Consider the following 25146-nt stretch of genomic DNA (forward strand, 5'->3'; position numbering starts at 1 on the left):
TTTGAATACCACACTCATGTTCAACAGTCATGCATCACTGCTGAGTATTTACTATTACAGCATTCTTGCAAGTGGTTTGTGTATCACTGCAATGCGCTAGTTATTCTCTAGCTAATATCCTGTATGTACAGAAGTTTGACTGAGCAAGCTAATTAACAATTCTACCACATCTGAGTCTATTAGATCTAGCTACTTGTATTTTATTAGAGCTGAATTATGAGCCGACAGGCCCTATCTCCACCTCCAGTATTCAGTGATGCTGGTACACAAGACAATGCAGTTATTGTGAGAGAAGCACAGGAATGGATTGAGGTAGGTTGTTGTACTTCTAAGCTGTAGTAATACAACAATGTGGTTTACTTTGTGACCACAAGGCTCTTTGTGCAAAACAACTACACATTGTGTGTACATTATTTATTCTGTAGGAAGTGACTGGAAAGTCCTTCGGAGACTCTTTCAAGGATTCACTCAAGGATGGAGTTCTGTTGTGCGAGTAAGTTGGCTCTAATGTTACACCTCTCAGTGTGTCTCAACTGTGTACACTTGCAGGCTCATGAAGAAAATCAATCCAGGCAGCATTTCTAAAATCAACAAACTCAAATCTCCGATTGCACACTTGGTGAGTGCACATAGTAGCAAGGCTGTCTCTAGACAAAGCTTTCTAACACAATGACTGTGTGTGGTATATTAATGGGAGTGTCTCTGATTATTCCTTGTTTTGACTGCGTGTTACTTACCTCCTTAGGACAACATTCAACAATTCTTGAACGCTTGTCAAGAATTGGGTATGAAGCAATCTCAAATGTTTGATGTAATGGACCTACAATCGTCTCAGATCACGCCCAAAAAAATTGGGTAATTCATACATTGGTCATGCTTTGTTTAGCGTCTCAATTGATATATTTTTGGTTGTTTACAGTGTAAAGAGAGATGATGCAGACAGGAAAATTAGAAGTGTAAGTTATACCCTCGTGTATTGTAATTATTTACAGTTCAAATTAAGTCTTGTAAGTTTACCAGGATGGTATGCTATTTAGTTATATCCTCCTTTGAAATCCCCCTCTGTATACAATGTGTAGGTGTGTATGACTCTCTATTGGCTGGGCAGAACTGTAGCAGAGATGGAGGAATACAGGGGCCCCCAGTTGGACCGGAGTGCATTTTCAGCTATTATGCAAGTTGGACAGGTGAGGGAGTAAATCAAGTGTTATAACAACTGTGTCCAGCCCACTTGCATAGCTAAATAACAATGCACTCACTTGGCCTTCTATGTACACTGTCACTCATGCTTGTGTACATGGAATGTAGTACTCGGATGACGAAGAGAGCAATGGAAGTCCAACTCCCGAGTCACCTGACCACTACCAAATTGAGTTGGACAACCACATCTCAAGTCCTGAGCTCCCATCAACCGGCCCAATTGAGAATGGAATGGGACTCACGTTTGAGCAAGAACAAACTGCTGACCAGTTGCTGGCTGACATACAGAGTGCTGTAGACGAAATGCTTCATGACTTCCAATCTGGATACATTCCCGAAGAGACACCAGAGGTAAGTATGACTGCACTGTATTATTGGATGGATATTATTGACGTTTAATTGCAGAAGGAATCTGGTAGTCGTGTGGGTATAAGTGTGCACATGATCAGCCGAAATGGAGGATTTGGTTTCCAGGTAATTGGAGGAGCTGATGCCAACTACCACCCTGAAGTAGAAGTAATACTACCAGGTAAGACAATTTCTTCTGTTACCTGAATACATAGATTATGGCTATTTTATTTGTAGGGAGTGCAGCAGAGGATGCTGGCATTAAAGCTGGGGACAAAATTGTCAGTGTAAACAAAGAAGACATGACTCGCCTGACTCACTCTGAACTAGTGTCAGTCATTAAGAAGGTATGCATGTGTACATGCTACAGGAAATGTAGGCATAACTGATATGTGTCCAACTGCATGTTATTCATTGTGTTGTGTATGTGTCCACCCCTCTTCACTGCAGGCTGGCTCAGAGGGGAGTATGCTGATTGGCCTGGTAAGAGAGGGACGTACGACAATAACTGAGCATCAGAATCAACCCACAGACACTGTCCCAGGTACTATAGCACTCGCTACCCTGTGTGTGTTCAAACATTCTAATTTTCCTTACCGGTAGTAATCAGTGTACACATCTCTGTTTGTGCTCATCAGAGAGTCATAGCCTGCTTCCACCCATGACCCTTGGTTAATAGACCATAGCTCATTTGCACTCCCCTGCTATACTAAGCCACAGGTCGTGAATACCATCATCTCAATTGCCCAAAACACATATTAACCTTGTTTGAAGTGTCTCAACAGATTAGGTACTCCATAAACTTGTCACGCAAAAGTATGTGGAAATGCTTCCTCTTGGGTAATTTTTGAGATTTGGATCACTATCTGTGTGGTCTAGTGAAACAATGACACTCATGTATTCACAGACTAAACAGTGAATGTCACTTGAGAATTTGATCAAAGTATTCAATACCCGTCCCTCCCACTGTATTGGGTTTAGGCATACAATTTCATAGTACCACAGCTATGCAACACTGCCCCACCTACAGATATTGATGACCAGCAACTGGTAAACGAAGACCCACCCAATGACGATGATGACAGCGACAACGAAGCGTACCCATTGGATATTGATCGCGAGGAAACATCACCTCTCAGAGCACCCCCGACCACATCATATGGCAGTCAACCTTTGCCTACTCTTATTGAGTACCAGGAAGAAGCAATGTTGGAGCAAATCACAGAGATGATAGAAAAGTCACCGCCCCCACTAGACTCACCCCCCACACATACACACTTCTCACCTGTTGCGATTACCCCTCCTCCCCCTGGCCCAGTATCTGATGATCGTGAGAGCATCGAAAGAGATCTTCAGGAAATAGTGCTCATGGAAATGGCCGCCACGACAGAACAGCAACGAGAACACCAAAATGAGGAGACCTCAGATAAAGAATATGATCAACAATATCTGAATATCGATGATGAAATTGAAGAGTTGCTCAGTTTCGGAAGAGATAGCAAATCTCCAGCTAACGACTTTGAATTGGACTTTGATCTTCCTCCTCCTCTCTCTGTGTCTCCACCTCCTCCTAAACCAACCACTAAGGCCCCAAAACGACAAGTGAAGAAAGGTTCCCCTCCTCCCACTAAAGCAAAACCAAAGAGGCCAGCTTCGTTCGTACAAGCCACCACTTTACTTCCTCAAGACCCTGAGCCAGAAAGAGCTAGGAGTTCCACTCCCCGATTTACATCGCCACCCCCTCCAATCTCTCCACCTCCACATTCCCCATCTCCAGTTATTTCATATAAACCAATTGCTGAGGTAACTGTAGCCGCACAATACGTTTCAGAGCCTATACCTACAACTGTTGCAAGTCCCAGGGCAGATACACCACCCATCACTGCTGATACACCCTCCCCACTACTGTCTCATGTAATTGTTGATGAACAGCCGGCACACTCTCCACCTGTCACTATGAACACTCCCTCTCCACAACTGCCAGAAGTCAATGTACGACCAAGGCAACCTACGTCTGTTTTTACTGTAACGACTCCCTCCCCACAATTGTCTCCTTTACCTGTTGAAAGTTTCTCTCCGCAACCATCACAAGCTATACCTGTCATAATTGACACAGAACCATCACAAACTAATCCTATCATTGTTGACATGCCTTCCACTCAACTATCAGAAGTTGACGCCCCCTCCTCCACAAAATCGTCTGAAGCTAACAAAGTCAATACGTCAACCATACAAGCTATGCCTGCAACCCCAATCTCACAGCCTCTGCAGGTCAAGGAGCTCGGCCCGGTAACCCCTGATGATGTGGAGATAGTGGGAAACGTCAAAATACATTGTGTACAGCGTACAAGGTGGACCCCAAAAGGCAGCTCAACTGAAATAGTGAATCCTCCAGAAGATCAGAACAAGCAACGTTACCAGCAACATTTCACTCAACTGTGGGCCCAACCAGCTCCCAAACAGATGTCCCCATCAAAACAGACCATTACGCCCATTTCAACACGACAAAATGGACATCCTGAGCCGAATCGAGGAAAATCAACAACCCCTAACTCTGGTACTCACTTGCGTACCTCTCCAAGAACATCCCATGACATGAACAAGCGATACACGCAGCCAGCAAACATGGCTGGTTGGCAGCATTCTATTGGACGAAACAGAAGTCTATCCACTAGCAATAAGATGTTATCACCACAACAACAACAACAACAACAACAGCAAATGCCCATCAAAAAACCCAACTGGAAAAGTCAAGAAGAGCTTCGGAATCATAGGGTTATGCCTCCCTCTAATGGATCGACCGAGCAGCAGTGGACCAGGACCACACCAGTTCGTCAACAATCCATGCCCACTCAGCAGCAGCTCAAAACTCAGAGCCTACCTCGTGGGAATAACGACTGGCGAGTCAATCGTAGCAGTACATGGTCTCGTGGAGGGGGATCACGTTCCATCGATGGTCAGCAATCTGCCTTTGCCATCAAAGCGAAGAGTCCATACGATCTATGCTCTCGATGCCACAAGCAGCTAGGAACTGAGACGATCATGTCAATTCCTAACCTCAAGGCCCACTATCATGCATCATGCTTTGTGTGTCGGGTGTGTAGAGCTCCCCTCGTGAGAAGCCCCCACAACACATCCGTTCTAATTAAAGGGATGCACCCACACTGCAAATACTGTGGCTCATCATCTGACCAAGGTAACACATTGCTGACTAATTAGCCAATTTGTTAGTGCATGCATCGCAATTAGTGTGTTTGTTGGTAATCGTAGGTGTTGTAATTAGTTTCTTTACATGCCCACGTATACTACCTACTTATATTATTCATGACTGTCTCATGATCTCAGTCTGTTTATTTTATTTTATTAGGTGTGCTTACCACGGAGTGCTAAATCAAGATGATGTTAGGATGACATTGAACCTTTTTACGTACATTTTTTATCTCAGAATAATATAGTTATTTACTTTTTTACTCATTTAGTTAGCGCAACACCTATTGTACAGTCATAATTATGTATGTGGTTATAAAACATTTTCTTATACATCTGCTCATCTACACCAGACCTTATATGGGCATAATTATACAACAACTGAGGCCCTATCAATATTAGCATTGTTTATAGATCACAAGATGATAAAATCATGAGGATCAGGTGAGTTTTAATAAGAATATCAGAAGGACTCAATAAAAGTACTGCATAGCATCAAACTTCTACACATTCAAGTTTGTTCACAAACTAGCAAATCAGATATCAAAGAAAAACTCTAAAAGTCAGTTTTAATTAAATAAAGTTTTGAATTCTAAAGTTGACACATAGTTCAATAGGTGTTTTGTAACACGTCTAGCTGGCCGCTGCCTTCTCCTGCTCAATTGCTACAGAAACAGAAAGGGAAAAGCATTAATTAATGACAAAGGTCAGCTGACGGATGTACATAAGATAATTAAACGAAATTTATAGGCTTACATAGACTAAACAGAAACCAAACAACTATTAAAAGGTGACTTACTGGCTTTGGTTGGTAGTGGGTTCTTCTCCTGTGTCTCAGTTTTCTTCAGTGCTGACTTGTCGAAGGTGGTCACCGCTGATACATCTGGCTTGTCTGACATCTTGACTTGTACTGGCTATGCAACGAGATTCGAAAGAAATAATAACCTGAGAAGTTAAATAGCACAACTATTAAACATACAGCACCGTGATACGCGCGTACGCACAACTTACCAAGTTAAAGCTCAAAACTTCACCTCTGAATGAATATGTGTGAGATAGTGATTCAGCTGAGAGACCTCTACACACACGCATGTGTGGGAGGTGTGTGTGCTAGAATTTGATTGGTTACTTCCCTAGAAACCATTTGCGTCATCAATGAATAACATTTCACCTACGCACTGCACTGCTGCCGTCGTCATGCAAATAATTATATGAGAGACAAACAAACACACAAACAAGGTGTTTTGCAAACAATAATTAATGGTTAATGAGATCAAATTCCCTGTTCAATTTAAGTGTCACTTGTAGTGTGTTTGTATCGCAGACCCATTTTGCCTTGCTTGAATTACTGTCAACTTTATGGGGTAAATGCAGACCAAGACGCCTGCAATAGAATACAGGTCACTACAAAACATTACATAACAAATTCCTCATACCATTGGGGGGTTCGGCAATCCAGGTATGACTCGGTGATATCTAGATCAATGTCCTTTGCTTGTGTGGAGGGGAGTTTGATTCTAACCACCTGGTCTTCACAAGAAGCAGTGGTAGGATTCTTGATACCCATACCTAGGAACACATCCTCTGCACCCACAGCTTGTCTGAACACCATCTCATACCTGAGTGAACACACAAATTATTTCACATTGCTATGATTAAAGACTTTGCTTACTCAGGTTCTGGCCGAGGGTCATCGTAATCATGTTGCTGAGGAGAAACCACTTCTTCACTCCCCCAAATGTCCTTGCTCACAGTCTTTGCTTTGGCTACCCCGGCAGGAGTGGCACTGGACGTGGGTCCAATTGCCCCAGGGTTTATGTAGGGGCTGGGCCTTGTGTCTATCTCCTGTACGTATGCATAAAAGGGAGGCTGTACGTATGTACATACGTACATGGTTTCTGCTGACACTGTACATACATCCTCACTGTCCCCATCCTCTTTTGGAGGCTTCAGCAGATTAGCCAATGCTCCCAGTGAACTTGAATCCATTCTTTAGTCTCTGCTTGGCTCAGTAGCTTCCTAGATCCTACATATAGCATGATTGTTTGAATAATGCCGCCCCTAAATAATGGGCGTGACCCGAAACGCCCATTACATTTTGACCTTTGTATCTTCTTCTTCTTCTTTGCAGTATACCAAACCACGTGGCAGGGGTCAAAAGGTCAAAGAGAAAGGCTACTGAGCTTGAGGTAATTATAAAGCCATGTCTTCAAAGGAGAAGCTGACCAGGATAGCCATTGTGAATGCTGACAGGTGTAAGCCTAAAAAATGCAAACAGGAGTGCAGAAAATCATGTCCTGTTGTCAGAATGGGTATGTGTGTAATGCAATATCGTTATGGTTTGCCACATGGTGTTTTGTGGTACCTGTGACGTGTGTGTATGTGTAACGATGATCATACAATACTTGTACTCCAGGGAAGCTTTGCATTGAAGTGACCCCTGTCGACAAGATAGCCAACATTTCCGAGTCGCTTTGTATCGGGTGTGGTATCTGCACAAAAGTAATGATCATAATTATAAACCAGTTATTGATATAATTATGTCTATGTACAGAAATGCCCGTTTGAAGCAATCACCATCATCAATCTTCCGAGCAACCTTGAGAAGGACACTACCCATCGCTACAGTGCCAACTCATTCAAGCTTCACCGTCTGCCCACACCTAGACCTGGAGTAGTGCTCGGGCTTGTCGGTACCAATGGCATAGGAAAGTCCACTGCACTCAAAATCCTCGCTGGAAAACAAAAGCCCAATTTGGGAAGGTTTGATGTAAGATTCCCTCAATCTCCTGTATGGTGTGTAGTCACATTATACATAATTTCTTATAGACTCCACCAGATTGGCAAGAAATTCTGACCCACTTCCGAGGATCAGAGCTTCAAAATTACTTTACAAAGATTCTTGAGGACAATTTGAAGGTATGTGCTCACTTTCCTTCTCCTCGCTGTGCACTGGTTATGTGTGGTGATGATGTGTACAGGCGTGTATAAAGCCCCAGTATGTGGATCAGATTCCTAAAGCTGTCAAAGGTACAGTACAGGCAATGCTGGACAGGAAAGACGAACGCGAAGTACAGGACAAAGTATGCGAAGACTTTGGTATGTTACACGTACGTTTTGTAACAATATCCTATTGTTATAATTTTGATTAATAGATCTGACAGCGGTCAAGGACAGAAAAGTTGAAGATTTGAGTGGTGGAGAGCTGCAGAGATTTGCTTGTGCTGTGGTGTGTGTGCAGAAAGCAGACATGTAAGCTTGCTAGTGCTTACTTACTTGCAACACGTCGATACTTCCTCTCTGTGTTTGCAGCTACATGTTTGATGAGCCATCAAGCTACCTGGATGTAAAGCAAAGACTGAAAGCAGCTACAGCCATTCGGGAACTCCTAGAAGCCAACAAGTGAGCCACACTTCATACTTTATATAGAGTACAGAGGAACACCCCCGCCACCCCCTTTCTTATAGCATGTGGGGGAACAATTTATGGCCATTTTGTTTGAGAGGTTGTTTTGTAGCCAAGTTGTTTATTTGGATGTCTGACTTTTAATGTCGCAGTCAGCCTTTTTTCAGTGATGGGTTAAAGAGAGGTTCCACCATACACATAAGTCGTGTGGGAATAATGCCATGTGCTTTTTGTACAAACTAATTCCTCCATCCTTTCTTTGTGCAGATATGTGATAGTAGTAGAACATGACCTGAGTGTGCTGGACTACCTCTCAGACTTCATCTGTTGTCTATACGGAGTGCCAGGGGCATATGGCGTGGTCACTCTGCCCATAGGTGTGAGGGAGGGGATCAATGTCTTCTTGGATGGCTACATCCCAGCCGAGAATCTTCGCTTTAGGGAGACCAGTCTGGTGTTTAAAGTGTCTGAACAAGCTGATACTGTAAGTTTGATACTGTTTATAATGATTGCTAAGTAATGAGAGGGTCTCACTCATTTGCAGGAGGAGATAAAAAGGATTCGTCGATACAGTTACCCAAACATGACCAAGAAGTTAGGTGGCTTTCAGTTGGAGGTCTCTTCTGGAGAGTTTACCGATTCTGAGATCATTGTTATGCTGGGAGAGAATGGAACTGGAAAGACTACCTTTATCAGAATGATGGCAGGGCTTCTCGCACCTGATTCAGGGGGTGCGTGCGTGTGTGTGTGTGTGTGCGTGTGCTTGCATGCGACTAGTTGATTCTGCTTGCTAACTTATGAGAGCCCATAACTTTATCAGGAATTGTCCCATTTCCCGTACATCTGTGTTGATTGATTCACCTTTTTCCTACCTTTCTTACAGAGGATATCCCAAGGATGAATGTGAGCTACAAACCTCAAAAAATCAGTCCAAAATTCCAAGGGACAGTCCGGCAACTTTTGCACACCAAGATTCGAGACACTTACATCCACCCTCAGTTTGTCAGTGATGTCATGAAGCCACTCCATATGGAAGCCATAATAGACCAAGAGGTGTTGAACCTCTCTGGTGGGGAGCTCCAGCGAGTGGCACTCACACTCTGTTTGGGGCAGGTTAGTCTATATACTCTGTGACAGTACGCTCCATACATTAATTATGTTCATGTACAATATATTAGCCTGGTCGCTCAGTCGCCCATAATATAGAACTTCGTTTCTCCTTGGGCTGATTTGAAGTCCCTGTTCATGTTTCTATTGGTGTTCATGAGTGTCATCTCATTGACAGTCTGGCCGAGTTATCATTTTATCTTCTCTCGATAGCCTGCTGATGTGTACTTGATTGATGAGCCCTCAGCCTACCTGGACTCAGAGCAACGTTTGCATGCTGCAAGGGTCATTAAAAGGTCATTATAGTCCTACTTTCGTGTACACTATGTGTAAAATAGGGAGTTAGCATATTTATAGCAAATTTACTTTGTTGACATAATAAGCTCACACACTACATTCTATCCCTCATTCTACAGGTTTATCCTTCATGCAAAGAAGACGGCCTTTATTGTAGAGCACGATTTCATCATGGCTACCTACCTGGCTGACAGAGTCATTGTCTTTGAAGGATTGCCCTCCATCAATACACATGCTCAAACGTGAGTATAGTCTACATACTATTTTCTGAAACATCTCCCAAAGACAACAAACTTCTTTTTACACACATTAAACTGTAGAGATGGAGTAATACCTAACTACATTTCTTCCCCTCCTAGTCCAAAGTCTCTGCTGTCTGGAATGAACCAGTTCCTGAAGTCGCTGGAGATCACCTTCAGACGAGACAGTGAAAACCTCCGTCCACGGATAAACAAACGACACTCTGTCAAGGTACACTCGTGCTATCAATAATAATAGGAACCATTTCAATATTTCTTTTCTGATTGAAGTACACTGTATTCACCTAAGACTGTATGCTATAACAATGGGTATAGCCTAAATTTGGATGTTGCCATTTGTGTCAGAGGCTGCTGTTCATGCTCTCATTTTTTCTCATGCAGGATACTGAACAAAAGAAGTCAGGCAACTATTTTTTCTTGGATTTTTGAACTGTGTTGTTATCTATAAGGACTAATGTTTTATATCACTGATCACGCTTGTTTATAGCCATTCTGTAAAATGTTTATTAATTATTGATACATAAATTGTTATACATTCAATGAGCGCATGTCAGGAGTAAGCTAAGCGTACGGTATACATATATATATATATATATATAACTATTATGATGCTACAGAATTCAGTGACATGCCAAAACTTCCGTCGATGTTGTTTTGCTGGCAGGGAAATACCCGTAACTGGGTGCCCTGTCATTCTTTTGAATGTGTTTTTTACCTAAAATTATTAGTAGCTAATCATGACCTTTATCTATATACTCTTGTTATGACACACACAGCACATACAAATATAAATGATAAGAGTTGCAACTAGCTATGCTCTAGTTTTAGCCTCTTTCTCTAGTGCATAAACCCTCCGCTTCAGGGACATCTGAGATGTGTTGTACTCTCCCAATAGTCGTGTGAACCGAATCTGCAGCTGCTCTATATTGTACTCCAGCTGTTCCATCTTGCTCTCATGTTTGTCATTGGGAGAAGACGAATCAGTTGGACTCATATCCTGATTGGTAGCTCCTTTCTCCAACGTTCCATCTTGTACGAGTTTTCGATTCCCCCACTCTTCCAAAAGAGTCTTTGTCTGAGGATACTCTTCAAGTGACTCTAGCAGGTCTAACTTCGAGAGGCAGAACAAATCCGAATAGCCGACCGAACGTACACTAGCTGTTCGTCTATTGCCATTTTCACTTAAATTCAGGATGCTGATCTCTCCGAAATATCCTCCACCTGTTAGTGTGGCGTACACTGTTGTGTTATCGTCTCCCACTACTTCCAGAAAGCCGTGTTTGATAATATACATCTCTTTCCCAACGTCACCCTTACGGCAGACGTAGTCTCCAGGTGAGAACACTTGAGGCTTTAGTTTCAACACCAGCTCTTCCAGCAAACCAGCTTCAAACTCTTTAAATATCTTGACATGTCTGAGGGTCTCAAAGTGAACATGAATGGCTATCTCAGCTTGTAGTTTGCTGGGAAGGGATTGTAGAATTTTCTCCTCGTTAAGAGTTTGGTTATTTGTCCACTGATAATCGAAACACTTAATAACACGATCTTGCAAGACCTGGCCCACTCGTCGATAACGCATGTACTGTTTCAAATTGTCCAGTTTTTCTTGAAACTCTGCTCGTCTCATGTTCATGTTAGTAATGATTCCGCCTACCATTCCAACAATCGTAGCAAATATTATCACACCAACTAGAAAATCGAAAATAACAAACACATACTCTGCATCTCTAACAGGCCCAGGCAATTCTCCAATGGTAGTCAAAGTAAGCGTAGACCAATAGAGACTGAACAAGTACTGTCGAGAGAGATTAGCATACTCTGTGTTAATACCGTCCTTGTCCGTAAGGGCTGGATACACCCACGAATCTGAGCCCAATCCTAATCCTTCAGAAATGAGAAAATAGAAGCAGGCGTTCCAATGAATAATTATAGAGATGAGGAGAATCAACTGGAACACTCGGAAAAGGTTTGGAAAATTTGTCCGGCTTTCCGTGCGACTGAGGAACTGAAGCAATCTGTGTATCCTCAACAGACGATTGATTCTGACCACAGTGTGTATTACTCCAATTTCAGGTACGAAATAGAGCAAGTCTGTTGGGAGGATCGATAAAATGTCCAGCACAAAGTATTTTGATTTGCTATAGCGGCTGAAAAGCAGGTTCAGATTAGTGACCATCAATCCCTGATCCAAGTAACCTGCAGAACGAAACACACATGAGATTGAAAGTTGGACTGTTTTTCATGATAAAGTGTAATAGCATTTATGATAATTCAACTTACTTGTAGTTCCCTGTACACCCATGTCCATTAAGTAGACGATGTCAGCACCATAGTCTAGGACCAACCACAAAGGGAAGAGAACATCGTTGAACTGATGATACGTCTCACGGACAATCGTCATGACGACGTCGTATATGACCGCCAGAGAGACTATACCCATCCATCTGAACAACCGACACAGTTTTAATTTTGATATTTATTAAAGCATAAAACTTACACGTGTAGGTAATTTCCAGTTGGATTCCACACAATACGTTGTAGGAGCTTCTTCTTATCAAGCAGGCGTCTGCGTCTAGTAGTCAGTGTATATGTGGAAGGAATACTTTGAATCGAGGCACTGTATAACTCATCATTGACCGTGGACTTTTGAATCGAGGCACTGTATAACTCATCATTGACCGTGGACTTTTGAGGCACGGGACATTCTGCCATTTTAGTCCACTTTTTTACAAACTGAGTAGTTTTAACAAGTTTAAAGAATGCTTTAGACTCGGGTACGGGTATGGGTACTGGGCTCTTTGTGCTGGGACTGGGATCTGATTGCTGTTTGAAGTAGCGATTCATCTGTAGAGCAGGATCAGGATCAGACTGTTTTGTTAAGTAGCTATTCATCTGCAGGGCATCTTGGTTGATAAACACATCATCATCAAGTTCATCATCATCATCATTAATATCTAGTTCATCATCTATGATCAGTTGTTCCACCATGCTCACTGACACTGGTGTATCGCAGCTGCCGGTAGACATTTAACTTGTTTTCTTGTCTCCTGGGTTCAACATATCACCTAAAAAACGTGCTAATTGCTTAAATGAATTGTCAACCTTATCTCTTCATGAGGTTGGGGAAGTCCACGTGGGTTGCAATAGTCCTAATTGAAGCCCATTTATTTTTAGTTCAAGGTCTATCCATATCCATGCAAATTGATGCCCATCATTGAGTTGAAGAGATTTCTAGATCTACATTGATACTGCACTGGCCTGATTGTTTCTCCGGATCAAGAGACTGTCATGAATACTGCTCTGTCTCGTGTGAATTCTGTATTTGCCTACAATCTGACCACTTTGGCAGCGCTGGCTGTTTTGGTCTTCCTCTCGACCAACTTCAAGGACAAAACTTTAGAGACCAAAATATCAGTCGCCTCACCAAAAGTGTAAGTACTGTTACTATTTTGAATGGTATCAGTATCAAATGCTTTCTCACAGGAGGTTCGACATTGAACGAATGGCGTCTGGTCCGGAGAGGAAAGACTATGGCGTCGTTAAACTAGACATTGAAGCAATATCCACTCGTTTTAATATAGCAGCATTCTAATAATAGCATTATTGTGTGTATTCATCCCTTAACTAGCCGTAAGATCTCACTGACTTGTTTGATTGGAACACTAAGGAGCTGTTTGTCATGGTGATAGCCTACTACGAAACCAGTAAAACAGTGAGTTAGTCATGAATATTGTAGATTTATATAGCTCTGATCTAAGCGCTTTGGTCACTGTGTATTTGTGCGTAGGATATCAACCAGATTGTGCTGTGGGATAAGATCATTCAGAGAGGAGAGCCGGCCAAGATAACACTCAACCAGGCAAAACCAGAGTACCGGTTCTTTGATGATGGAAAAGGACTACTGTGAGTAAAGGCATGCCCCTGGACTCTGATCTGTTACTTGCGCAATTTTTATCTAATTTTGCAGGGGGAATGAGAATGTGACCCTGCAGCTGAGTTGGAATGTGATCCCCCATGTCGGACGATTGCCATTAGTCTATTCCAATACCTATCAAATCAAATTTCCAACTAATTACATCTCTGGTGCAATGTGATTAAATCATTATTTTTTTGCTTTAGAAGAATTCATACATTATATTACTTATTTTGGAAGAAAAGAAAACATCAAACCACACACACATACAATACGCATGCCATTAAAAACAAAATTGTGCTCTATGCTATTGATTTGGTTCTGCTGTGTCCCTAGACTGATAGAATAGAATGTAGCCAGACTCGTTGGGGGCTGTTTTCTGAGACTCTGTCAGTCCAAAGAAACTTTCAATACTGTGAGGCTCCATCTCCTAGAGGGTAAATACAATTTTAACGAGCCTCCAATACAGCAAATAATTATAGGTAAAGATGTTTGAGTGGTGATTTAACTATGGTTTTGGTTGGGGAATATCAGCTGCCATAACTTGAATCCAATTTCAACGATTTTTTGGTTTTCTGAAAGCTTAGAAAGATATCTTTCAAATGGTATCATCAGTTCATATTTGGTATTGGCCAATTTTCCCATACCATGGATAATAAATAGCCCATGGTCCAAGGCCGAAAAATGACAAATTATGGCCCTGACAAAATTTTGGATTTAAACACATCATTTGAAAGGTTTCTTTCTGAGCTTTCAGAAAATCATAAAATTTTTGTCATTGGATCAACGGTACTAAAGTTATGGCTGTTAAAATATGTTCAAACAACTCCCCTGTTTAATGGCCTCACGGAAGTATACAATGAAGAATTGACTTACCTCCACAATATCATCATCAAAGAGTAGCCAGTAGCCATGACTCTTGACAATCGTGATGTAATGCCCTCGGTTGGGTCCACTGAGGAAAAAGGAAAGTGAAGTTCAGTGCACGGGAAATTGTTAAGTCACCTTCCACAGTGGACTACCACAGCTGTCAAGTCATACATTCTGTACGGGTTCTCAGCATCATCAGACTGTAGGGGGGGGGGTGGGGCGCAGAGTTGATGTAATAGGCAGACATTGCACAGATCATTACATAGATGAATGGATACAGATGAATGGATACAGCTATACGCAATACATTATCACATACTTGAAGTGACTTTGACTTTTGACTAACACATAGCAGACACTTTAGAATACAGTATTGCCATTGACTAGCTGGAGGTAAGACACTCACTGTGTTGAAAAGCTTCAATTCCCAAGGAAAGGTCACTCGATAAGACAGCTTGGTGAACCTCTGACTCTGCTCCATAAACTTGAATCTCTTGAGGTGAAGAGCCAGTATCTGGGGTAGCTTCTTCACTCTGAGTCTCTTGGTGGCCTCCTGCTTGCTGCAGCACTTCTCACAGTAATATTTGGACTCCATAGCCAGCATCTCAGATGAGGAGAAACCTCTACATGTGTGTGTGTGGGGGGGGGGTGTCACCTGAGTGTATACTGTACACATTAGGTGAAACGCAGTATGAGCTAAGCCTATAGACACATAACGTGTATATCATGCATTGACATACACCATCACCTTCATTGTAATGAAGTGTATGTTAACAGTGTGAACACAACACAACTATAGAGTATAGATAGGTAGACTTACTTGAGACAGTGTGTGAGAGAGGTATTTTGCTCCACGTCAACTGAGAGGTCCAGAAAGTCCTCATCTTTGCTACGCACAGTCTCACAACTCAGACACTTGGTCTCGTTCGTCAGCGTGCCTTGAAACAACTCATGGATCCAAGTGCACCCTGTAGATTGCCCCGGGCCACTCGTCTTTAGATCAGCTACAAGAGTAGAGCAGTGATCTTATAACGTCTTTTTGCATACATAATTATGTCATATTTCTTACCATCCAACAGATCTCCTATGGTGTTGAGCAAATAGTTTAGGAATTCGTGGGCATCCTGCTGTTGCATGTTGTCGAAAGCAACTATATATAAGAGTAGGAAATCTAGTTTATGACATACGTTTAAGTACTAATAGCTTACTATTCTCTTTCTTTACTTTGCTGATAAATTTCTTGGGGTGGATAACTCCGAATCTGGAACGGGAGGTGGAGATTTGAACAAACAGCTCCGACAATACTGACAATAGTGTGTCCGGCATCTTGACTTCTTCCTCTGTATCAGGGGGCTTGTAACTGAGCACTTTGTTACGAAACGGTCTACAGAAGTAGAGACTCTGAATGACTGAGTTGGCATAGCATGTGTTGCCAAACTGTGAGGAAGGATGAGAGGACACAATTGATCGTATTGGGTTAGGGTGTATTTAGTATACTCACATTCGTCAGTCCCATGTACCGCTCCTCATCAGGTAAACTCTCTGCTGCATGTCTCAGTTGAGATTCATTGCCCCCCTACAAGAGCAAACACAGCCCATACTAAAATGTCAACCAACACTGAACCAGAAGGTAATAAGACAACACTAGAATCTTACCATTGTATTCAGTAATCTTGAGGCCTCTTTGATTCAGTAATACCTGTCTCTATAGTGACTGTACTGTACTGTGGCTAGTCTTCAGTAAATTTAATCATGTTAAGAAATGGAGATATTTCCTGACTCAGCCTTAATTGTCTAATTAATGCGCACCATAAACATGCCCCTCCCCTCTTTTGCAGCATTAGCAACATGCAACGCGGTGTTGCTGCTGCCTAAGATTTTAGCATGGAGGCCAAGCTGCAGGTGTCATCTGAAGACTGGTTGAAGGTTAGGTTAGACTAGGTGTAGCTGATCAATACAACAGTTTTGTTTTCAGGTTCATGGACTGGATGCAAATGCATTGACCCTTGACCAGCTCTTACCTACTGTTGGATTTCTACAAAGCAAAAGTAATTTTTATCACCTTATCCTCAAATGTATGTGAACACAATGCAGGTGAAGTAGGCTCCCTTGGCCATGCAGTCTCTTCTCAATACGGAGATGGTGTGTTTGTTAGACAAGAGAACTTGTCAGGTCAAGTGTACAATGTAAGAGTCTCCCTATAAATGCAGCCTGCTTTCAATCGAGTGTGGTCGTTTATACAGATATGTGGCACCAGTGGAGGGAAGTTGGCGTCCATTGAAGAGGAGTTGAAGGAGGCCATTTGCTTGCTGAAGGCTCGCTATGACTGGATGATCACTGGAAGGTGAGTGTGTTGGATAGATTTTGTAATTGTCTAATTTCATTGATCTCTCTTGCAGTCGATTGCAGTTCGGAGTTGTGAGTGGTAGACATGCTGTCATGGTGATTGACTATTACGGAACTGAGCAAGCTAGATTGAGTTCACTCATTGAAGTTGCAGCCTCTGTGATTAAGGAGCAGTTCATTCACCTGGATCAATTCAATGTCATAAGGTACAATTATATACAGTCTACTATAATATTATACTAACTTGGACTTTTGCATCAGGAAAATACATATCCTCTCCATTTTACCTTACCCATAGCTGTACATCTGGTGTGAGCTGCTGGAGGGAGGGGCTGGTTAGCGTGTCGGACAAGAGCTTAGAGGAGGTGCTGGCATGGCTGGAGCTTACTAAACCACAAACACCTCCACTCACGTCCAACGTTCTGCAAGCTCTCTCCAAAGCACTGGAGCACACTGAGGTGAGTTGCTATTAATCTTCCTGTACTAGTAAGAAGTCATTGACTATCCAATGAATTCTCTCTCTTTATGCAGGCTGATAGTGTGCACCTGCTCAGCTATGGAGAGTCTAGCCTGAGGGCATTTGAGCAACTGTTAGAGAGGGTGAGACTACTGTGCAATTATTTTAGCCATTGAAATGTTACGTAACAATTATTGTTTATTATTTATTATTTATTATTTATTAGGTGAAACCTTCTTTAATTCCGGTTAATGTTTCTGTACTTAACTGTGAGAGAGAGGAAAAGTTGGAACAGTACAAATCTATTGCCATTGCCTCTAATGGAAAGTAAGTTTGTTTTTCAATTTCTGTGATTGTACAAGTACATGTTTTCTCTACTCAAAGGTGCCACTGTTACACTCGACCTCCATCACTGGTCGGCAACAATCCTCTACTGTCATCATTCTCCAGCCTGGCATCATCAGGCTCATCAAAACGATCGGGAAGATCGGGAAGTGGGCGTAGTCAAACCAGCAGACCTTCCTCAGCCAATATATGTAAGCCCCCCCCCCAAGGAACTCGATCACGCTACTAACCATCCCCTCCTCATAGCCTCCTTTCCACAAAGTCTCACTGACGCAGACACACTGGCCATATGGAAAGAACTGGATTCTGCGAGAACCACACTTGCTCAGATACAAGCCCTTCGCATTGAGATGGGAGGAGCTACTTGCAATTGTAGTCCAGAGCCCCCCAAGCTCTCGGACACCAGCATAACCTCAGAGCAGTGGCTGGAGGTGTACGGCCTGAAGGCTAAGAAGTTAATGTTTGATCATCTTGTTCAATCATTAGCGTTTAAGCACTGCAATGGTATTGTTCAAATTCCCCTCCCTCCCAAGCACAAAAGGACTGGCAAGGTGGAGATGGTAAGTGCATTGACTGTGTGACGTTTGAATCGATGCTTTAATGATACTGTATGCATGGTGTGTACTTGGCTGTTGCAGGTTTCACATACAAAGGTTGTACATGCTCAATACTGCAAGGAGTTTGTGCACATGAGGTAAATAATGATCAACACATTGCCATAATTGCTTTTTACACCGGTATATTTGTTTGAATGTGCAGATGGCCAGAAGGAGAGGTAATTCATGTCCAGCTGAGCAAGTATGCTCACCGGGTGTTTTGTGAGGGTGTAGAGGGAGTGGTGGGAGCATGCAGGAAGCGGCTATCCTGGCTCAAGAAAGGTAGCAGAGAGCTGTTTGGAACACTCCTGGAAACCAAGATTGTTATAGTCGTGGATACATCCGTTTCCATGGGAAAGAGACTGGACTTGCTTAAGGAGAAACTACAGGAACTGATTCAAGTAAATCCCGTCCAAACCACATGCACACACACACACTGTACATGCACATGTATGGACACTAATGTACTGTACTTTATGTTCACCAATATAGCCTTTAAATTGTTTGGTTTCAGGAACAATTAAGCACTAAAGACCAGTTCACTGTGTTCCACTTCAACTCGAAGGTGTACCCATGGAGAGAGAACCTTGTGGCCTCTTCTCCCCAGACCTTGACTGCTGTCTCCCAGTGGGTGGATGGTCTAACTGCAGGAGGTAGCACAAACACTCAAGCAGCTCTAGTCAAAGCCATCACAGTGACGGGAGCTGAGGCTGTGTACTTGATGACCGATGGCAGACCAGACACGTCCACTGATGTACTCCTCGCTAAAATACAGCAGCTGCCCAGGATCCCAGTACATACGATATCGTTTAACTGTGGCGACTCCAAGGCCAATCACTTCCTGGCCAAACTGGCTACTAACACTGGTGGAAGGTGAGGATTGCATACTAGCTATTAGCACTTAAGAGGTGGCTTTGATTGAGGTGTCAAGTTATTGTTTTTGTGTGAACTACTTCAAACTCTTCATAGATACCACTACTTGTCTGAAGATGTTCGTGACCCGGAAGGACCAAAGACTTATCAGGTACTGTACATAATCATGGATATAATTGTGTGGAATTCATGTGATGCTCACTTAGAGTGAGGATATAACTCGGCTGGAGGAAGAAATCAATAGTGGATTGGATCAGCTAGAACGAGCCAATCAACTTCTAGCCGAGTGTCAGGTGACCAACAAGCGGTGTGGAAAAAAGAAGAAACGAACTGCCAAGATTATCCAAAAAACTGTAGAGTCTGATACAGATAGTGGAGACAGTGCAATGGACAAATCACTGATGTCATCGAAAAAGTAAACCCTTCAAATATAAATTGTATCACAATAAAAAAAAATTATAAATTAATTGTATGTGTCTTTCACAGGTGGCTTACTAAAAACAGTCTCTCTGCTCTCAAGCTGACACTCATGGATGCTCTAGGTCCCGCTTCCATTCCCCATACCACCAAACACGTTCCCATTCTACAAAAGGACATCCATTCGAAAGTATTCTCTCAACTGTTTCCCCTCGCTCACATTTCCAATGGCAATAGTATGACACTAATACATCCGAGTGGAGTGGATCTGATTGGCTACGAAAATCGACTAGACGAACAAACAGAGGTGTATTGGGCTCGTCTCTCTCGTCTCGCCTGGGCTGCTATCCCTACTGAGAACAGACCCTCTGTTCTACAAGAATGCGGGCTGGAGGAAGGACTAGTTCCATCGTATCGTGAGCATCAAGCAGTACTAAGGAGGGTTTTGAGCCAACTGAAATTGCCGCGCCTTCAATTCGACTTTGATTTGTTAGAGGGAGAGATACGACAAGCTGAATCGTACAAGCAACACTCGCAGTTGCTCCGTGAAGAAGTGAAGAAATCACACAATGACACACGCTCTGTTTCATCGTTTGGAAGCCATGTACCGTTGATGGAAAACCCACTATATTGTATATCGAACAACAAAGGACATTGCTCTAAGCCTAGCAAGAGTGCTAAAGTCATCATAAGGTCCAAATTTGATGGCTACTATTATCCCGGTACTGTAACGAATGAACAGAGTCATAAATCAATCAGAGTAGAATTAGCCGATAAACAAGAGATCTCTACTAACAGTTTGCTAGTGATACCTGTGGGAGGAGCTAGACCTTGCCCGGTGCTTCAGCGTGGCGATCATGCTCTAGTGAGAGTGAGAGCATCCATTAATGGGCATCACCCTGGACCAGATGGGCGATGTGACTACTACATTCCAGGCATTGTTCAAGTACCCCCTGAAAACGCTAGGAAAGGGCATGCTCTCCATTCTGTGCTCGTGTTTAATGGTCAGGTGGTTACTTGTGATAGGCGAGGGATTGTGAAGATTAGCGAGAAACGATATGCCGACACTTGCAAATACATTCGTGAGAAGATGAGAGAGGAATTGGAATCAACACAGAGTGAGGAGACTCGGTCTGAAGCTTCATACACGTATTCTGGCATGAGCAGTACTCGTATGCCTACGCCACCTGAATCCGATCAAGGCTCAGAAATCAGTTCTACCCCTTCAACTGCTCGGATTTCCGTACGATCTAGAGCTTCAAGCATTGCCTCAAGTAAAAAGAGTGCCACGTCAAATGGACCAGATCTAACTGCACTATTAGAGAGTCAACGTGCTCAAGAGGAGCTCATTCAGCAGTACCGGAGAGAGCTGCTCTCGATGCAAGAGAAACAAACACAAATGGAAGAACAGTTAGTGGCACAGCTGAGCAAAGGAGGTGAACAATTTCCAGAGGCTACCCAGCCTGCACACAGTGAACAAAATGTCGAAACACACTCAAAAGAACAAACTGAATGTGAAAAGGAACCTTCAGCTGATTTAGATGATTTTCCTGATGAAGATACTTCTGAGAAAGTTGCAGTTATAACTCCTCCAACTAAAAAAACCTCAACTGTAAGTGAAAAGGAAACTTCAGCCGATTTAAATCTCAATGGACACAGTGATTTAGATGATTTTCCTGATGAAGACACTTCAGAGCAAGTTGCAGTTGTAATTCCTCCAGCTCAAGAAAGTATTGACAACGTACCATCTGCAGCTATTGGCGACCCTCACACCGCAGTGCTGCATGCTGAGACAGGAATGAACACGGATACGATGACTGAAGACATAGGTGTTGGAACCGGACCTATGACAGAATCTGTAGCTGTTGGAACGGAATGGAGTCATAGTGAAACGGAAATCAGCGATGAGCCAGCTGTTAGTGAAGAGTCAGACACAATTGACCATGTGGTTGAATCTCTTGTTGAATCTCCTAGTGAGGAATCGTTTGTGCAACACACTCCAATCTCAACACCTATCCCTACTCCTCCAATTAGTCGTGCCAACACTCCCAATCACACCCAACACTCCACACCAGCTCCCAGTGGGCACAATACACCCGAACGCTCCACATCTCCCACACCCTCACCAGATTATGTCATCACTCCATCATACAGTCACATCTCCACACCCGAACACAAGGAACTCGAAACTTCCCCCAACCAAACTTCACCAATTCCATCTACTCCTCATATGACGGCTCTACACACATCCATTGAGACTGCCCCTCTAATTAATCAACAGGTGTTGGTTCGTTGGCCGGATGACGGTTGGTACTATCGCTGTACAGTAGTGGGCGTGGCAGGAGACGGACAGTGGGAGGTGGAGGATGCCAGCGGTGATACTGAAGCTATTCCATCATGTGATATCATTACAGACTTGGTGGATTCACAACGACCCCTTGAGGTAAGTCTCTACCTATACATACACACTGCTAGTGCATCACACCCTCACATACACATATACATGCAGCTTGAAGATGCTGTTGCGTCCCTCCATCCTGACTACTCTTGCAGCTATGCCCCAGGCATAATAGCAGGCATATCCAATGATGGTCTGAGCTTCACTGTGGAGCTGTACGATGAGAGTCAGACCACCCTCCGTAGACACGAAGTCTACAGACTGGCCAAGAGCAAGCACGTCAGTGATGTGGAGTACATACGTAAAAAAGAGGCGGAGTGGGTGGGTACTGCTTGTGTGGTTAGGAATGACTCTGACGGTCTCTTCTATCCTGGTAAGAAAATTAATGTACTATTATTTTGTATTTTTTGTCATTAGTTAGTTTCTCCTTGTGTGTACAGGTAAGGTGGGGCGACAGATTCCTGGGTCAAGAAGGTATATTGTGCAGTGGGCAGACGACTCCTTCCAGGAACAAGAAGTGCTTCATATGTATGGGCCTCTGACTCGTAAACGACCCCTCAGGATTGGGGATCATGTGATTGCTCTAGCCGATCCAAGTAAGCAATTATACGTACGTAACATACGTAGCAGCATCACTGCTCATTTTTCGTATCTGTCATGAACAGAGGTTGGTGCGTGTATGCCTGGAATGATAGCTGGAACCAAACAAGCAAAACTAATTGTGGAGTTTTGCGATGGACAACAGTAAGTCAAACTTACTTAATTAAACCGTATTTATCAATTTTCCACTCCCTGCATATATCTATATAGTGATGCTGTTGATCCTACCCACTGTTTCTGGGTGTCACTAGAGTACCATCGCCAGGCAGTGGAGTATATCTGTTCCCATGCCCCACCCCCTTCTAATGTGGGCGGAGCTGATGACGATACTGTCACCATAGATACAGATGATGTACTGAATGGAATAACAAGTGACTATTCGCTACAGTGAACACTTTTTTGCTGATTATACATGACATTAGTTAAAAAATTATTACAAGAATTCACACAGAGATCATATTAATTTGTTTTAGTTCAGTCATCTAATTGTTAATGTTCAAAAAGATGAAATACATTTCTGCCTCTTGCTTGTTTCTCCAATTTCTGCATAATAAAAGAAAATTTTGTCATCCAAATACTTATTATTAATTAACATGCAACCTCACCTTGAGATTCCTAATTATTTGCTCGTAAGCGCTGATATTCTCTGGATTGTTTGCTTCTGCATGAGTGAAGTAGCTGTTCAATGTGACATGAAGGTCCAGTCTCTGTAGCTGCTTACAAGACCCCAGCAGGTGATTGAGAGCAATGTGTGTGGAGGGGGTGAAGTTCAGGACAAAGGATGTGAGGGAAGAGAAGCCGTTGTCCTGACAGAGAAGCTCAGCAACTCTTTTATCGATGCCTTCTCCATGAATGATCTCGAGAAAACACAAACTGGGGCACCCATGAGCTAAAGCAAAAAACGCATTAACAATCGAGGTTAGTAAAAAAAGTCTTACCTATTTCAGCTAGTCCCTCGGCAGAGAATGACTTTCCACCGACTGTGAGACTAACCAAGTTAGACCAACCAACGGCAATCACTCGGAGGGCATTGTCGTTAAAGCACGCCTGATTGGGACTGCCAAGGACTGGAAGGAGGTGAAGATGTTGGAGGTGCTTGCAGCCATTCGTTAATGACCAAAGAGCTTCTGCACTCGGTGGAAATTCGTCACTAGAGTAGCTGAGGTACTTCAGGTTGGGGCAGTAGACACTCATCAGCCACAGTATCCTACAGTACCGGTATGATATGAATGTATACACCATTGTTACTGTACTGTACCTGTCTGTAATCATAAGATTGCACTCAGTGAAGGAAGTTGAGACTATTCCTTTACTAGAGTTTATCAAGATGGCCTCTATTGCTTCTTCCAAGCTGCCTCTAGTACGATGGATGTAAGAGGATAAATTCTCATCTTGTTCAGTCATGGAAGGCATCAGACCTAATAGTAAAACCCTGTATAGCTAGCTATGCACTATAAAATCTCTTAGTAAACAACTGTAGGGATTACGTGTAAGCAATCACATGTACCTACCATGTAGAGTTAGTTTCTCTGTGCCTGCACACATCTTTGAGAGTCTCAAAAGTACCTGTAGAAAACCTAATAATTGTGGTTTATGTGCAATACTTATATAATACGAACCTGTGGATACAAAACAGTCTCGGCAAAGGTCACATGTTTCCATAGTTGCGGGTGCTTGATGATTGTATGCCATCTCTTGCAGACCCTTGATACCGCACATAGCTCTTGCGTAGAGAGGTGGTGACACACCAGCAGTAACGCCTGGCTCATTCTGTCCTCTGAAATCAGTATGCATGTTTACAAGCAAACTACTCATAGTGTAAATTGTGCCAATGTAACACAAAATAATGCATCCTTCACAAGCACATAATTATGCATTGATCTCTAACTGGCACAAATACTGTAAAACGACAGTCATGTAATTAAACGTACCTTCTATTAGCTTGTCCCAGTACTGCTGGTCTGGCACACTAGATTGCTTCCTTGCTCTTGTTTTACTGGCGGTCTCCTCTTCACTATTCTCCGGGTGCAGTACTAAATGTGTGTCAGAGTTCCCGTTAGTGTGAACAGTCTGTGCTTGCTGACACTCCTCAATTAGCTGCTTATAGCACTGGACCTCCTTCTCCAGTGAGACAATGTAGGAGGTAAGCTGATGCCACTGCTCCAGCAAAGCATCGTTGGAGATGATAGTTGTGTGCCGAGGTTTTGCCTCAATCGTGGTGGGTCTAGATATGGTTGATTCAGACCTAGGAAGAGATACACTGATGGTTAGAATTCTAGCTAGATAGGCTAATGAATTAGGCCCACCTCTCAGTTGGCAGCCAAGCTGAGGCACGCCCCCAACTGCTTGGAGATGGTTGGTTTTCAAGGCTGTGTTTGCATGTCTGCAGGATGCAGGCTAGCTCATTCGCTTTCTGCACAACAGAGCCCAGAGATACGCCGACCAGAGGTTGAGAATCACTTCCAAAGCTCTCACCGCTTTTGTTGTCCATGTTGCTCTTACTCAAT

The 25146-nt window shown here is 43.0% G+C and overlaps 8 protein-coding genes across 10 annotated transcripts; 4 read left to right on the plus strand and 4 right to left on the minus strand.

Moving 5' to 3' along the window:
- Positions 1–34: 34 nt before the first annotated feature.
- LOC135350271 (proteoglycan 4-like) lies at positions 35–5114 on the plus strand. Its single transcript, XM_064549012.1, has 12 exons — positions 35–312; positions 426–493; positions 550–619; positions 746–855; positions 920–956; positions 1080–1187; positions 1309–1551; positions 1606–1729; positions 1786–1895; positions 1999–2092; positions 2579–4744; positions 4916–5114. Exons 1-12 carry the CDS (start codon positions 217–219, stop codon positions 4936–4938), a joined length of 3249 nt encoding a protein of 1082 aa, XP_064405082.1. The 5' UTR covers positions 35–216; the 3' UTR covers positions 4939–5114.
- A 442-nt stretch (positions 5115–5556) lies between these two features.
- Positions 5557–6833, minus strand: LOC135350279 (dynein axonemal assembly factor 6-like). Of its 2 annotated transcripts, none has more exons than XM_064549023.1 (5): positions 6673–6833; positions 6428–6600; positions 6192–6374; positions 5767–6139; positions 5557–5669 (listed from the first exon to the last, which is right to left on the minus strand). In XM_064549023.1, exons 1-4 carry the CDS (start codon positions 6742–6744, stop codon positions 6013–6015), a joined length of 555 nt encoding a protein of 184 aa, XP_064405093.1. In that variant the 5' UTR covers positions 6745–6833; the 3' UTR covers positions 5557–5669; positions 5767–6012. The 2 variants fall into 2 exon arrangements, with proteins under 2 accessions (XP_064405093.1, XP_064405092.1); XM_064549022.1 differs by having other exon boundaries at positions 6428–6624; positions 6673–6830.
- A 49-nt stretch (positions 6834–6882) lies between these two features.
- Positions 6883–10359, plus strand: LOC135350274 (ATP-binding cassette sub-family E member 1-like). The gene is made up of 14 exons (XM_064549017.1): positions 6883–7067; positions 7172–7257; positions 7310–7525; positions 7585–7674; positions 7737–7854; positions 7911–8007; positions 8068–8157; positions 8428–8644; positions 8705–8891; positions 9044–9273; positions 9481–9563; positions 9684–9806; positions 9924–10035; positions 10206–10359. The coding sequence occupies exons 1-14, from the start codon at positions 6959–6961 to the stop codon at positions 10251–10253; spliced, it is 1806 nt and encodes a 601-aa protein (XP_064405087.1). The 5' UTR covers positions 6883–6958; the 3' UTR covers positions 10254–10359.
- Positions 10360–10559: 200 nt separating this feature from the next.
- Positions 10560–12983, minus strand: LOC135349808 (cyclic nucleotide-gated cation channel alpha-3-like). The gene is made up of 3 exons (XM_064548417.1): positions 12322–12983; positions 12105–12268; positions 10560–12020 (listed from the first exon to the last, which is right to left on the minus strand). The coding sequence occupies exons 1-3, from the start codon at positions 12849–12851 to the stop codon at positions 10636–10638; spliced, it is 2079 nt and encodes a 692-aa protein (XP_064404487.1). The 5' UTR covers positions 12852–12983; the 3' UTR covers positions 10560–10635.
- Positions 12984–12995: 12 nt separating this feature from the next.
- On the plus strand, positions 12996–13968 carry LOC135349810 (signal peptidase complex subunit 3-like). Its single transcript, XM_064548419.1, has 5 exons — positions 12996–13255; positions 13308–13382; positions 13458–13536; positions 13612–13727; positions 13792–13968. Exons 1-5 carry the CDS (start codon positions 13113–13115, stop codon positions 13916–13918), a joined length of 540 nt encoding a protein of 179 aa, XP_064404489.1. The 5' UTR covers positions 12996–13112; the 3' UTR covers positions 13919–13968.
- LOC135349809 (ubiquitin carboxyl-terminal hydrolase 46-like) lies at positions 13914–16405 on the minus strand. The gene is made up of 9 exons (XM_064548418.1): positions 16264–16405; positions 16109–16183; positions 15816–16044; positions 15677–15757; positions 15428–15611; positions 15014–15230; positions 14743–14807; positions 14614–14692; positions 13914–14167 (listed from the first exon to the last, which is right to left on the minus strand). The coding sequence occupies exons 1-9, from the start codon at positions 16264–16266 to the stop codon at positions 14045–14047; spliced, it is 1056 nt and encodes a 351-aa protein (XP_064404488.1). The 5' UTR covers positions 16267–16405; the 3' UTR covers positions 13914–14044.
- A 38-nt stretch (positions 16406–16443) lies between these two features.
- On the plus strand, positions 16444–23214 carry LOC135349812 (von Willebrand factor A domain-containing protein 3B-like). 2 transcript variants are annotated; one of them, XM_064548420.1, is made up of 20 exons: positions 16444–16533; positions 16583–16655; positions 16702–16793; positions 16851–16951; positions 17007–17159; positions 17252–17411; positions 17485–17553; positions 17637–17737; positions 17795–17946; positions 18002–18315; positions 18394–18449; positions 18515–18752; positions 18866–19224; positions 19321–19375; positions 19431–19639; positions 19711–22084; positions 22151–22412; positions 22480–22635; positions 22705–22783; positions 22850–23214. In XM_064548420.1, the coding sequence occupies exons 1-20, from the start codon at positions 16492–16494 to the stop codon at positions 23028–23030; spliced, it is 5226 nt and encodes a 1741-aa protein (XP_064404490.1). In that variant the 5' UTR covers positions 16444–16491; the 3' UTR covers positions 23031–23214. The 2 variants fall into 2 exon arrangements, with proteins under 2 accessions (XP_064404490.1, XP_064404491.1); XM_064548421.1 differs by having other exon boundaries at positions 16711–16793.
- Positions 23041–25130, minus strand: LOC135349815 (F-box only protein 41-like). The gene is made up of 8 exons (XM_064548426.1): positions 24946–25130; positions 24571–24884; positions 24259–24416; positions 24151–24205; positions 23898–24057; positions 23578–23846; positions 23245–23528; positions 23041–23182 (listed from the first exon to the last, which is right to left on the minus strand). Exons 1-8 carry the CDS (start codon positions 25128–25130, stop codon positions 23129–23131), a joined length of 1479 nt encoding a protein of 492 aa, XP_064404496.1. The 3' UTR covers positions 23041–23128.
- Between the last annotated feature and the right edge of the window lie 16 nt (positions 25131–25146).

Source organism: Halichondria panicea, chromosome 16, assembly GCF_963675165.1.
Source record: "Halichondria panicea chromosome 16, odHalPani1.1, whole genome shotgun sequence".
NCBI classification, from domain to species: Eukaryota; Metazoa; Porifera; class Demospongiae; order Suberitida; family Halichondriidae; genus Halichondria; species Halichondria panicea.